We start from the raw sequence: 13,417 nt of genomic DNA on the forward strand, positions 1-13,417 counted from the left end.
TACTTCATTAAGCCAAGTTTATGTGAAATGAGAGAAAAATGATCCTGTCTTGATTAACTACAGGTTCATTCACAATATTTTGCATCCCTACTTCCAGAGCTTCACGTTTCGCCCACTCCTTCTGTGTCCAGTGTTTCTCCCAAGCTCAGCTGTCCCACAAACATAGAAAGCAAGGATACTTCGTGAAACCTCTCTGTTGCCTGACCAGGTGGTGGCACAGTGGATATTACGTCAGACTGGGATGCGGAGGACCCAGGTTCAAGACCCTGAAGTCACCGGCTTGAGCCCAAGGTCTCTGGCTCAAGCAAGGGGTTACTCGGTCTGCTGAAGGCCACGGTCAAGGCACATATGAGAAAGCAATCAATGAACAACTAAGGTGTTGCAACAAAAAACTGATGATTGATGCTTCTCATCTCTCTGCATTCCTGTCTGTCTCTGTCTATCCCTCGCTCTGACGCTCTGACTCTCTGTCTCTGTAAAAAACAAAACAGCCTGACCTGTGGTGGCGCAATGGATAAAGCATCAACCTGGAAATGCTGAGGTCGCTGGTTCGAAACCCTGGGCTTGCCTGGTCAAGGCACATATAGGAGTTGATGCTTCCAGCTCCTCCCCCCTTCTCTCTCTCTGTCTCTCTTCTCTCTCTCTCTCTGTCTCTCCCTCTCCTCTCTAAAAATGAATCAAAACAAAACAAAAAAAAACCCAAAACAAACAAACAAAAAAACCTCTCAGTTGTCCTAGCAGGAAATTTACCATTTTAAGATCCACACAAATGATCCAGTTATGCTTCTCACACTTCAGAAAGTCAAGGACAATTTTTTTTTTTTTTTTTGGTATTTTTCTGAAGTTGGAAACGGGGAGGCAGTCAGACAGACTCCCGCATGTGCCCAACCAGGATCCACCCGGCATGCCTACCAGGGGGCGATGCTCTACCCATCTGGGGCGTTGTTCTGTTGCAACCAGGCCCATTCTAGCGCCTAAGGCAGAGGTCATGGAGCCATCCTCAGCACCCAGGCCAACTTTGCTCCAGTGGAGCCTTGGCTGCGGGAGGGGAAGAGAGAGACAGAGAGGAAGGAGAGGGGGAGGGGTGGAGAAGCAGATGGGCGCTTCTCCTGTGTGCCCTGGCTGAGAATCAAACCCGGGACTTCTGCACGCTCTACCACTGAGCCAACCGGCCAGGGCTCGAGGACAATTTTTATGTTATTATAATCTCACAGATAAGCTGAATAACCAATTGGAACCGCTGCATAAACATTACCGTTGTGTAGGAGAACACATTTCAAACTCCGTTTAGAGCTGTCAAGAAATAGCCGCCATTCTGTTGGACTGTAAGTGGTAACACCTAGCTGGCTGAGAAGACTACTGATATCATGACAGTAAACAAAGTGTTTGTATTCGGAAAAAAAGTCCACAAAAATTTGTTTACGCTTCCCGAAATGGGATACTTTAGCTGACTGGTGAAGTACATTATTTTCTTGAAGCCTAGAGGCTAATAATTCAGCTGCTTTCTTTGATAGGCCCAAATCTCTTACTAAGTCATTCAATTCGGGTTAGCTAAACTGCTGAGGGGTTAATGACTGCTTGGCATCAGAAGACCCTTCAGATTCTACAACCATTTCTTCATGCATCTTATCAAAATACACTTAATCACCATGTTCACTTTCTTCATCCTTAGAAGAAATAAAACCATTGAAAACTGGAACCGGGAATGTCTCATAGTGTGGGATAGGTCGTATTGCTGAAGGAATATTAGGATATGCGATCATATGCTGTTTTTTCTTGCCGATGCCCTTTGTTTTATTTTTTTTTTTAGTTTTTAGATTTTATTTATTCATTTTAGAGAGAGGAGACAGAGAGAGAGAGAGAGAAGGGAGGGAGGAGCAGAAAGCATCAACTCCCATATGTGCCTTGACCAAGAAAGCCCGGGTTTTGAACCAGCGACCTCAGTGTTCCAGGTCGACACTTTTACCCACTGCGCCACCGTAGGTCAGGCTCTTGCCGATGCCCTTTGTATGGATCAGACAGAAATAACAGTCACTGCTGTGGTCCTTAGGTTCACGCCAAACCATGGGAATACCAAAGGGCATTCCTTTGCGTTTTCCTTTTGTCCAGTCACGAAGCATTTCCTCACAATTATGACACACAATATGAGGAGCCCAATTCTTGTCTTGATCACCTAGGGGAACTTGAAAATAGGCAATATCTGCACGTGTCACAAATGATGAAATATTGCGCCTTTGACGTTGAAGTGTGTAACAGCCACATGTATAACAGAAGGTGTCAGGACTATTCTTATATTTACGCCTACTCAAAGAAGCCATGATTCAATCTTAAGACAAAATAAGAGGGTGTTTTTATCAGATAATTTTTTTCATTTAAATACTACAATTATGTAAAAGTGATGTTTGTAAAACATTAATTGCCTTGTGGTTATGTTCAATCCAAGAGTTGTGACCTTTTAACTCCAATTTAAAAACCAATACAGCCTCACCTGTGGTGGCGCAGTGGATAAAGCGTTGACCTGGAAATGCTGAGGTCACCGGTTCGAAACCCTGGGCTTGCCTGGTCAAGGCACATATGGGAGTTGATGCTTCCAGCTCCTCCCCCCCTTCTGTCTCTCCTCTGTCTCTCCCTTTCCTCTCTAAAATGAATAAAAAATAAAAAAAACCAATACATGTCATTAACTGTAACAAAGAGAAATTAAAATTGCATAAAAACTAGAGCATGCACCAAAAAACAGATTTCTGATTTGGAATCAGCGATGCAGAAATATATAGAAACAGTTCTAAAACCGCGTGCAACAGATAATGAAAAAAAATTGTTCCCCAGTGTTATAGGATGTGTTAGAAGATGAGGAGTGCTGAGGAAAAAGCACCAGTAGGAGCCCTGGCCGGTTGGCTCAGTGGTAGAGCATCAGCCTGGCTTGCAGGAGTCCCAGGTTCGATTCCCGGCCAGGGCACACAGGAGAAGCGCCCATCTGCTTCTCCACCCCTCCCCCTCTCCTTCCTCTCTGTCTCTATCTTCCCCCTCCTGCAGCCAAGGCTCCATTGGAGCAAAGTTGGCCCGGGCGCTGAGGATGGCTCTGTGGCCTCTGCCTCAGGCACTAGAATGGCTGATTGTGGCAGAGCAACGCCCCAAGATGGGCAGAGCATCGCCCCCTGGTGGGAATGCCAGGTGGATCCCGGTCGGGCGCAAGCAGGAGTCTGTCTAACTGCCTCCCCGTTTCAGAATGGGGAAACTTCAGAAAAATACAAAAAAAAATAAAAAAGCACCAGTAGGATAAGGTTTGGGGAGTGGGTTCTAGAGTTGTATCGGGTGGTCAAGGTTGCCCTCCCAAGAGGGCAAGACTTAAACTCAGCCTTGAAGAGGTGAAGCTGTTAGCCAAGCTGGATCTGGGGGAACAGCACTGAACATGGAGGGAGCAGCTATGGCAGTGGTCCCCAACCCCTGGGCCGTGGACCGGTACCGTCCATGGGCCATTTGGTACCAGTCCACAGAGAAAGAATAAATAACTTACATTATTTCTGTTTTATTTATATTTAAGTCTGAACGATGTTTTATTTTTAAAAAATGACCAGAGTCCCGGCCCTGGCCAGTTGGCTCAGCGGTAGAGCGTCAGCCTGGCGTGCGGGGCACCCGGGTTCGATTCCCGGCCAGGGCACATAGGGGAGGCGCCCATTTGCTTCTCCACCCCCACCCCCTCCTTCCTCTCTGTCTCTCTCTTCCCCTCCCGCAGCCAAGACTCCATTGGAGCGAGGATGGCCCGGGTGCTGGGGATGGCTCCTTGGCCTCTGCCCCAGGCGCTAGAGTGGCTCTGGTCACAGCAGGGCGACGCCCCAGAGGGGCAGAGCATCGCCCCCTGGTGGGCAGAGTGTCGCCCCTGGTGGGCATGCCGGGTGGATCCCAGTCGGGCGCATGCGGGAGTCTGACTGTCTCCCAGTTTCCAGCTTCAAATTTTAAAAAAATTAAAAAAGAAAAAAACACACCAAAAAAAAAAAAATGACCAGAGTCCCTCTGTTTATTTCATCTAAGACTCACTCTTGATGCTTGTCTCGTAAGTTCAACAATTATATTTAAGAATACCACAGTTTTTACGCCAGTCGCGTAATTTTATTTTGTGCATTTATCCGTCCCACCCTAAAGGCCGGTCCATGAAAATATTTTCTGACATTAAACTAGTTCGTGGCCCAAAAAAGGTTGAGGACCACTGAGCTATGGCTCTGGGTCCGGGAGAGTGTGTGCAACACAGGAGTGAATAGCAGGACAGCAGCTGGAGCAGAGGATGGGAGGGCAGTGGGGAAGGAGATCAGAGGGTAACAGACCAGATGGCACAGTGCCTGGTAGGTATAAAGATGTTTGATTTTACTCTGAGTAAAATGAGGATTTTCAGCAGCCTGGTGTACATGATCCAACTTGAAAGTTTTCAGTGGATCCTATAAGCTGCCAAGTTGGGACTAGTCTAGAGCAGTGATTTTCAACTGATGGGCTGTAAGAATTTCTTAAAACATGCAATACCTGACTATTTAGATTTGGAGGCACTGACCTCTTTTCCCTTACGTTGTCAAGTAAAAAAATGGCAACAGGCCCTGGCTGGTTTGCTCAGTGGATAGAGCACCAGCCCACCATATGGACATCCTGGGTTCAGTCCCCAGTCGGGTCACACAGGAGAAGCAACTGTCTGCTTCACCCCACCTCCCTCCCCCTTCTCTCTCTCTTCCCCTCCCACAGCCAGTGGCTCCATTGGTTCAAGCATCTGCCCCAGGCAGTGAGGGTAGCTCTGCTGCTTTGAGCATTGGCTGGGGGGGGGGGGGGTTTGATCCGGGTCGCAGCACATGCAGAAGTCTGTTTCTCTACCTCCCCTCCTCTTACTTAAAAAATAAAATGACAGCAGCTGGTGTGAAGGAATCAAAATTATACCTGTTTTTTTCCACAGAATTTTAGTAACTCGTTTATGTGTGGTATGAGATGAGAAAGGTTGAAAATTGCTGTCCTAGGGCTTTCTAATCAAGTTAGAGATGGTAGTGGTTTGGAGCAGGGTATTCTCAGAGGAAGTGGTGTGATGTGGTCACATACCAGATGTAGACTCTCGAGCCTATGGGCTTAAGAGAGTAGAGCCAGCCTGTTTTTCTGATGGATTGGACATGGTTGTAACAAAAAGAGAGGAGTCAATGGTGATGTTTAGTGTGAGCATCTGGAGAGATAGAATGGCCGTCAACTGTAATGGAAAAGTAAGAGCACGCTGGAGGGCCAGTTTGCCATATAAACTTTAGATTGCGCTGTTGCATTCTTGGTAAGAATACCACAGAGGTGGTGTGCCCTCCTTGTGTCATATCAGGAGCACATTATGTCAACATGCCTTACTACTGGTGAGGCTCCCCTTGATCATGTGGTTAAGGTGACATCTGCTGTAAAGTTACTGTTTCTCCCTTTGTCATTAATAACTATGTTGAGGAAGATACTTTGAGACTGTGCAAATATCCTGTTTCTCCTCAAATTGTTCTAGTGGTGATTTTCTGTTTCCTTCATTCCTCCCACATTTTGTAAGAAATAATTGTGTTCTTCTATTTATTCAGTTACTTTTTATATCACTGTGGACTCATGGATGTATATTTTAGTTTATTAGTTAAAAGCCAACATTATCATTAATTTTGTTGCTCAAATTGTTCCATCTTTGGCCATTTTAAGAGTTCTTTCAGGGTGGCACCTGTGCCCTTTCAACATGCCCTATCCTTCTTTGAGAACTTTTACTTTCTAGACACTAAAAGATGATCCAGTTCATCTTGTATTTTCCCTGAATAAGTGCAAGCCCTGGAGGCAACCCTTTCTCCAAGGGTTCTTGTTCCTTTAATCAGAGAATGATACTTAGAAACCAGGACCTGAGCACTCGGCCTTCTCACTGCTCTTCAATCACATGCTTCTAGGCTGTCTCAGTGGACAGAGATTGTTCTGTGTGTATGTCACTGGTTCACCCCGGCTCTGAAGAGGTCTTCCGTTGCCCTTCACACTAACAGGAAGCTGACATGTGCTGCCTGGTGGAGAGGAGCCTGGGAGCTGTTGGCTGAGGTCAGGCCGGCAGCATTTTAGTCAGATCATTGCATCCAGAAGGCTCGAGTTGGCCTACGCTGCAGAACATGTCAACCATAGTACACTTTAATTTTCAGGACCTCAGTTTTTTTCCTTTGTAACATGTGAACATAATTCTAACCCTATGAAATTACTCTAGGTTGAAGGTAAGCTATATATGTAAAGTTCCAAGAACACTAGTCATTGAGTGTTAGCTATCAAAGTTAGTTTTGATTTCTATGACTAAAAATACATTTTTATATCTTATGTGTAATACATACATAAATATATCTTATGTTTTTTAAATCAAATACATATCTGTTTGAGTACTGAGTGAACACACACACACAGCCGTTAAAACAACCCTGCAGTTCCTGTCACCCGAGCAGTTTTTCATTTCTAATGTTTACTGTATATCTGTGTCTTTTGGGGAAAACACTCATTAAATTATAAGGCTTCACATGTGCCTGTGTATTCTGGGAAATGCTGAAGGAGGAAGGAGTGGGACTTCATGAGTGTCCGATCTTGAGACAGATCAGGACCCGGCCAGCTGAGAATGCGGGCGTATTCCGTAGCCATCGTGTTTCAGTGAGGTGACGTCTGGGTCAGGTTTGAGAACTGCACACTTAGCTTACAGAACAGTGCGGTCTCTTGCGCGGACACTGCTTTGTTACAGCGGAGTTCCAGGGGCTGAGGAGTACCTCGGCAGTTGCTGGTCTGGCCCTCGTTTTAGAGGTAGGGGAATGGAGACCCAGGGGAGAAATGGCTCGCCTGAGGTCCCACAGCTAATGCTTTCAAATCCTCTCTATTCTCAGTTTCTCCTTCCTTGTGATTTAGAAAGACGTGTAAGAGCTCCCTACAGAAATAGGGAAACCAGGGCAGAGGTTTATTGCCGGCTCAGAATCTCTCATCTGTCCACAAGGACAACCTTGGATGAGGAGAGGTCACGAACTACGCAAACACCCACGGGAGAGCATCCCAGGCGGAGGGACAGCAGATAAGAGAGGAAGCTCTGGGTTCTTGATCTTCACGGACCCGCCTGACCGCTTTGACCAATCTGCTGCTTATCCTTTGCCTGCTAGCCTTTGTGGAATGTACTGGGACTTACCTTTATTCCACAATATGCAAGTGAGAACATTTGAAGGAACAGTGGTTTAATAAAATAAGAGGGCTGGCCTAGGCGGCAGGAAGCTGGGTGCTAGTTCCATCTGCAGTATTATTGTTTCGCTGTGATTTGAAGCAAGTCTCTGAACCTCTCTGAGCCTCAATTTGCTCTTTTAGGAAATACGGGATTTGGCCTAAGTACCGTATTTCCCCATGTGTAAAACGCACATTTTTGGGGAAAATTTGGGGTCTAAAAACTGGGTGCGTCTTTTACAGTGGTTGTAGATGTTTTTACTTCAATTTCCTGCTTTTCTGCACTTGTTTTTGCACTAATTGTTGAAGACAGTTATTCATCATCATACACAGATGAGGACAAGCTAATAGAAGTTTTGACAGTGATGAGGAGTTGTATGAATTTTATGATGAGTAAAACTTGAGTTCAATGACTTTATATAATTTTTTTTTTCAAATTTCAGGCTCTGGCCCTGGCTGGTTGGCTCAGCGGTAGAGCGTCAGCCTGGCGTACGGGGGACCCGGGTTCGATTCCCAGCCAGGGCACATAGGAGAAGCGCCCATTTGCTTCTCCACCCCCCCCCTTCCTCTCTGTCTCTCTCTTCCCCTCCCGCAGCCAAGGCTCCATTGGAGCAAAGATGGCCTGGGTGCTGGGGATGGCTCCTTGGCCTCTGCCCCAGGCGCTAGAGTGGCTCTGGTCACGGCAGAGCGGCGCCCCGGAGGGGCAGAGCATCGCCCCCTGGTGGGCAGAGCGGCGCCCCTGGTGGGCGTGCTGGGTGGATCCCGGTCGGGCGCATGCGGGAGTCTATCTGACTGTCTCTCCCCATTTCCAGCTTCAGGGGGGAAAAAAAAAAAAAAATTCAGGCTCCAAAATTAAGGTGCGTCTTATACATGGGGAAATATGGTAATTCTAAGATTCCTCTCCAGCTTTTTAAAAATTATAATTTCTTGAACTATTAGTAATTCCAAGGTTTTAAAGTAAAACTTGATCTCAAGAGCTTATGATTTTTTTATTTTTTTTTTTGGTATTTTTCTGAAATGAAAAGCAGGGAGGTCCCTGACCAGGATCCACCTGGCATGCCCACCAGGAGGCGATGCTCTGCCCATCTGGGGTGTTGCTCCATTGCAGCTGGAGCCATTCTAGTGCCTGAGACGCAGGCCATGGAGTCATCCTCAGCGCCTGGGCCAACTTTGCTCCAATGGAGCCTTGGCTGCGGGAGGAGAAGAGAGAGACAGAGAGGAAGGAGAGGGGGAGGGGTAGAGAAGCAGATGCGCGCTTCTCCTGTGTGCCCTGGCCAGGAATTGAACCCGGGACTTCCACACACCAGGCCGTCCCTCTACTACTGAGCCAACCAGCCAGGGCGAGCTTATGAATCTTGAAAACAGAGTTCCTGGAGGCACGTGTGAGATCAGAGCAGCAGCCAGGGGTGCAGTCCCCAGCAGCAGGCCTAGTCCTCTTCCCCAGAGACTCAGGTTGGGATGCAGCCCGCTACAGGGGAATTGGCCAAAGCCTAAAATGCTAGGGTGCCCCAGGGCCCCCATGAGTCTGGGCAGTGTGGAAGGGCTTAGCCCATGCCATCCTGAGAGGGAGCACTGCAGCGGCCACACTGGGATGCAGCCACATTGAACTAGCTGCGGGCATGCAAGGAAGCACCTTATAGTGGTACTTACTCACACAATGATTTATATAGCCTTCCTGCAGTCTCCATCCATTAGTTCATTCCATCACATGACAACTCTGCGAAGAGGTAGGGCAGAGATAATCGTTTTAAATCTCCTTTTCACAGAGAAGGAATGTGAGGACCAGAGAAGTAAAGTATTTTTGAACAAAGCTGGGTAGCTAGGAAGTAGCAAAGCTGGGCCTGGGACCCGCATCTCCTGACTGCTAATGGTCGGGCCTCTTACAGCAGTGGTTCTCAGCCAGCAACACACTTCAGAGGCACCTGGGGCTGGGTGCCAATGCCCAGGACCCTTCCCAGAACTACTGAATGGGACTCTCTAGGGGTGGGGCCATGTCCGTGTAGCTACCAAAGACAACCTGGTCTTCCTCTTCAGTATTCAGAGGTGTTTAAGCCCAAACGTGAGGCATAGAGAAGTGAAATTTTAAATGGCAACTCAAAAATGGCCAGGTCTGGTTTCCTCTGCTGTCAGTTCCCTAAACACAGCCTCAGTGTAGTATGTTAGCTCAAAGGGACACTTTTCAGATTCCAGGGAACTGTTGAAGGAAAGGGGACGTTTAGATCTGAATTACTTTTTCGCTGCTTTTTAATTATAGCCTTCAAAAGAATGTTTCTGTGAATAAACACCAGGTTTAAGTCTTCTGTTAATTATGTTGCTACCATATTCTTGTTCCCATATTTATTTTTAGACTGAAAAAGGGAAGGGGTGATATTATGCAGGTATTATGATAATTAAATAGACAGTACATGAAGGTAAAATGCAGTGCTGCTGACCTCAGCCACACACATTGAGGCAAAAAATAATTATGAACATTTGTTAGCACCTACTTAAGCTGGTGCTGTGCTTAATATTTTGCATATGTGATGTAAATTAGAGCAACTCCTTAGAGCAGGGGTCCCCAAACTTTTTACACAGGGGGCCAGTTCACTGTCCCTCAGACTGTTGGAGGGCCGTACTATAAAAAAACTATGAACAAATCCCTATGCACACTGCACATATCTTATTTTAAAGTAAAAAACAAAACGGGAACAAATACAATATTTAAAATAAAGAACAAGTAAATTTAAATCAACAAACTGACCAGTATTTCAATGGGAACTATGCTCCTCTCACTGACCACCAATGAAAGAGGTGCCCCTTCCAGAAATGCAGCAGGGGTCGGATAAATGGCCTCAGGGGGCCGCATGCGGCCCATGGGTCGTAGTTTGGGGACCCCTGCCTTAGAGGAACTGTAAGATAGCTTGTGGGTTAGTAGAAAATGTAAACCATAGATAATTAAACCTATCTCATAGAATTTTTGTAATGATTAGTGTCTTGACTCCACCCAGCATGGCACTTATGCGGGAGTCCCCGGAATCCCCATGTTCTGTGAGTCACAGGGAGGACTCTCAGGGCTTGGCTGGCAGGTAGTTGTACTCAGCTATGACCTAGTACAGCCAGAGGGAAGAAGTGCATGGGACAGAATCCATAGGAAACCAGGTGCAAGCTTCCAAGAGTCTCTTCCCAGTGGAATCACACAGGACATACTTAATTCCTCCCACATCAGATTCTCCAGCAAATGGAATGGTGCCAAGCAGGGGAGCTCGTTGTAGCTAAGGTTTTTACTGGGGGCTGGTCATGCAGGCCCCGTCTGTCTAGCACACACCAGGATTCCAGAATCATAGAGGGAAAGCAGGTATTGCGCATACACCATATTATTTGCACAAAGAGTTTTGCCTGACTTGTTATGGCGCAGTGGATAAAGCTTCGACCTGGAACGCTGAGGTTGCTGGTTCAAAACCCAGGGCTTGCCTGGTCAGTCACATATGGGAGTTGATGCTTCCTGCTCCTCCCCTTTTCTCTCTCTCTCTCTCTCTCTCTAAAATGAATAAATAAAATCTTCAAAAAGAAGAGTTTAGGCACAGCAAGTCCTCCTGAGAGAATGGTAGGAAACTCTAAAAATACGAGTTCCCAGATGCTAGCCAAGGCTAGCCTTAGAAGCAGGCCTATCTAAGGACAGCAGTCTCAGGCCTGCAGTGTTAACTCAAAGTTTATTTCCTTTTTGATTTTGAGAGATAGGAAGCTGAGTCTCAGAGTTTGGGCGACCATTCAAAGAACACAGCTAGCAGGTGGTAAGGCCAAGATCTGGATGGAATCCAGGTGTCATGGGAGACCCTGAAAAAAATCTTTGTGGAGCCTGAAGATCCTCTACAGTTCAGACAGTGCTGTCACATACAGCCTTCTGCAGTGACGGACATGTTCTAGATCTGCAGTGTCCACTACAGCAGCTAAGCTGTTGCTGTTGAGCACTTGAAATACTGCTAGGATGCCTGACCTGTGGTGGCGCAGTGGATAAAGTGTCGACCTGGAAATGCTGAGGTCGCCAGTTCAAAACCCTGGGCTTGCCTGGTCAAGGCACATATGGGAGTTGATGCTTCCAGCTCCTCCCCCCTTCTCTCTCTCTCTCTCTCTCTCTGTCTCTCTACCTCTCTCTCTCCTCTCTAAAAAATGAATAAATAAAAAAATTAAAAAAAAAAAGAAATACTGCTAGGATGACTAAAGACATCCTTGAAATCTTACCTAATTGTCAATTAATTAATATTATTATTTTTGCAAGAGAGAGAGGGACAGACAGGTTCAGACCGACAGGAAAGGAGACGAGAAGCATCAACTCATAGTTGTAGTACTTTAGTTGGTCATTGATTGCTCCTCATACGTGCCTTGACCAGGGGCCTCAAGCTGATGAGTGACTCCTTGCTCAAGCCAGTTACCTTGGGCGTCAAGCCTGTGACCTTTGGGCTCAAGCCAGCAACCATGGGGTCATGTCTATGATCCCACGCCTCAAGCCAGTGAGACGACCCTGCTCTAAGCTCAAACTGGTGACCTCGGGGATTCAAACCTGGGTCCTCAGCGTCCCAGGTCAATGCTCAACCCACTGTGTCACTTCCTGGTCAGCCTGATTTTCAATTAATTTAAATTTAAATATGTACATGTGATTAGTTATGCCACACAGTTATGAGTTTTCTTCTTGGGAGAAGTAAATGGGATAATAGACTTTGACTCATGTTCTAAACTAAGGAATACACTGCTCTATGTGTCTCACTTAGGGGATGTCCTTATGTATGTGCAACAGTAGAAACTAACATGTACTGTTTGCAAAATCCCTGCAAAAAGCTTTGCATTTACTTGTTTATTTTTGTTTTTATTGATGAGATAGAGGAAGCCAGTGACCCCTTGCTGAAGCCAACAACCTTGTGCTCAAGCCAGTGACCTTGAAATCATGTCGATGATCTCATCCTCAAGCTGGCAACCTCGGGGTTTTGAAATGGGGACTTCAGTGTCCCAGGTCAACACTCTACTGCACCAGTCAGGCTGCTTGGTTTTTTGTTATTAAATAGAAATTTGTTCGTCCAAAAAATAAAGCATTGAAGTAGGCTGCTTGGGATTCTGAGGCCCATCCAGTGAAGTGCCCTGGCTGGACTCCAGACTGCCACTTCTCAGGGGCATGCCAAAAGTCAAGACTGACTTTCTTCCTACTTACACCTCTGTCTGATTTTGGATGAAGTGCTTATAAGCAGTCAAATAACCAGAAGCCTATAGAAAAAGAGAAGAGATTTTAAGAACCTAGTTAGATGCCTGGGCCTTACTCCTCTTGTGTTCATCCTAACCCCAGGGGGTTACATGGCCCATGGGCAGCACATGATAGGTCTACTGAAGACCAAGGAGAGCTAATGGAGTGGGATGTTGAAGAGGTGAGAGAACTTTCCCAAAGGTTATACAAACCAGCTTTGGTGTGAATTAACCTCAGCTGGAATCCTGGTTCCACGCCTTAGGAAAGCTATTTAAGGTCACTGAGCCTCAGCATCCTCATCTGTAAGACGGGAAGATCATTGTGCGAATTAAGTGTAAGCATCAATGATATCGCTGCTGCCTCTGGGCTACGGCTGTTGTAAGTGCCTGCAGGCCAGGTTATGTTGTAGAGGACAGGAAACGGAAGGCGAGACCTGCGTTACCACTGACTTGGTACCACTTCCATTCCAGCAATTCCCCTTCTGCTTGATGTCCGTGAATATCACCCGCATTGTAATCCAGGCCTTAAGGGAGGAATGTCTCTCCAGGTGAGTCCCCACACTGCTCACCTGCCCCCTCGAAACCCCGCCGGCTGCTTAGAGTGACCCAGCAGAGCCTGCTTCCCTCCCTCCCTGCTTCCTTCTCTCCAGCTTTCTTCCTTACCTGCTGGCTTCCGGGGAACTAGGCAAAGTCCCCGTGCACCAGTGCCCCTCCCCCAGCCCATCTCTCCTCCCTAGCCCAGCCTCAGTTGTAAAGGCTGCCTAGGCAATGGCTCCCCTGGGCGAGTAGCGGGAGGGCACTCGGTGTCAGCCTTTGTCCTCTGCTGAGCAGATCACCTCCCTGTCCTGCAGAGAGTGTAACCGGCAGCAGAAGGTGATCCCAGTAGTGAACAGCTTCTATGCCGCCACTTTCCTCCACCTGGCTCACATCTGGAAGATGCAGCAGAAGACCATCTCAGACTCAGGCTTTGTCCTCAAAGGTATGCTTTCTTCTGGGGAGGCCCAGCTCCTGA

At 46.9% G+C, this 13,417-nt stretch overlaps 1 protein-coding gene across 24 annotated transcripts in view; it reads left to right on the plus strand.

Moving 5' to 3' along the window:
• ELMOD3 (ELMO domain containing 3) overlaps positions 1-13,417 on the plus strand; it is a 36,399-nt gene that overhangs the window by 21,625 nt on the left and 1,357 nt on the right. For 18 of the 24 annotated variants that reach the window (XR_010730321.1, XM_066267551.1, XM_066267552.1 and 15 more), the window contains 2 exons: positions 12,877-12,953; positions 13,257-13,384. Coding sequence is in view for 23 of the 24 variants with exons in the window: in XM_066267551.1 (XP_066123648.1) it covers positions 12,877-12,953; positions 13,257-13,384 (205 nt within the window). In the remaining variant the exon portion in view is untranslated. Of the gene's footprint in view, positions 1-97; positions 2,880-12,876; positions 12,954-13,256; positions 13,385-13,417 lie in introns of those variants that run through there. The other 6 variants (XM_066267548.1, XM_066267555.1, XM_066267561.1 and 3 more) reach the window with 5 other exon arrangements.

Source organism: Saccopteryx bilineata, chromosome 3 (assembly GCF_036850765.1).
Source record: "Saccopteryx bilineata isolate mSacBil1 chromosome 3, mSacBil1_pri_phased_curated, whole genome shotgun sequence".
In the NCBI taxonomy this organism is placed as follows: domain Eukaryota; kingdom Metazoa; phylum Chordata; class Mammalia; order Chiroptera; family Emballonuridae; genus Saccopteryx; species Saccopteryx bilineata.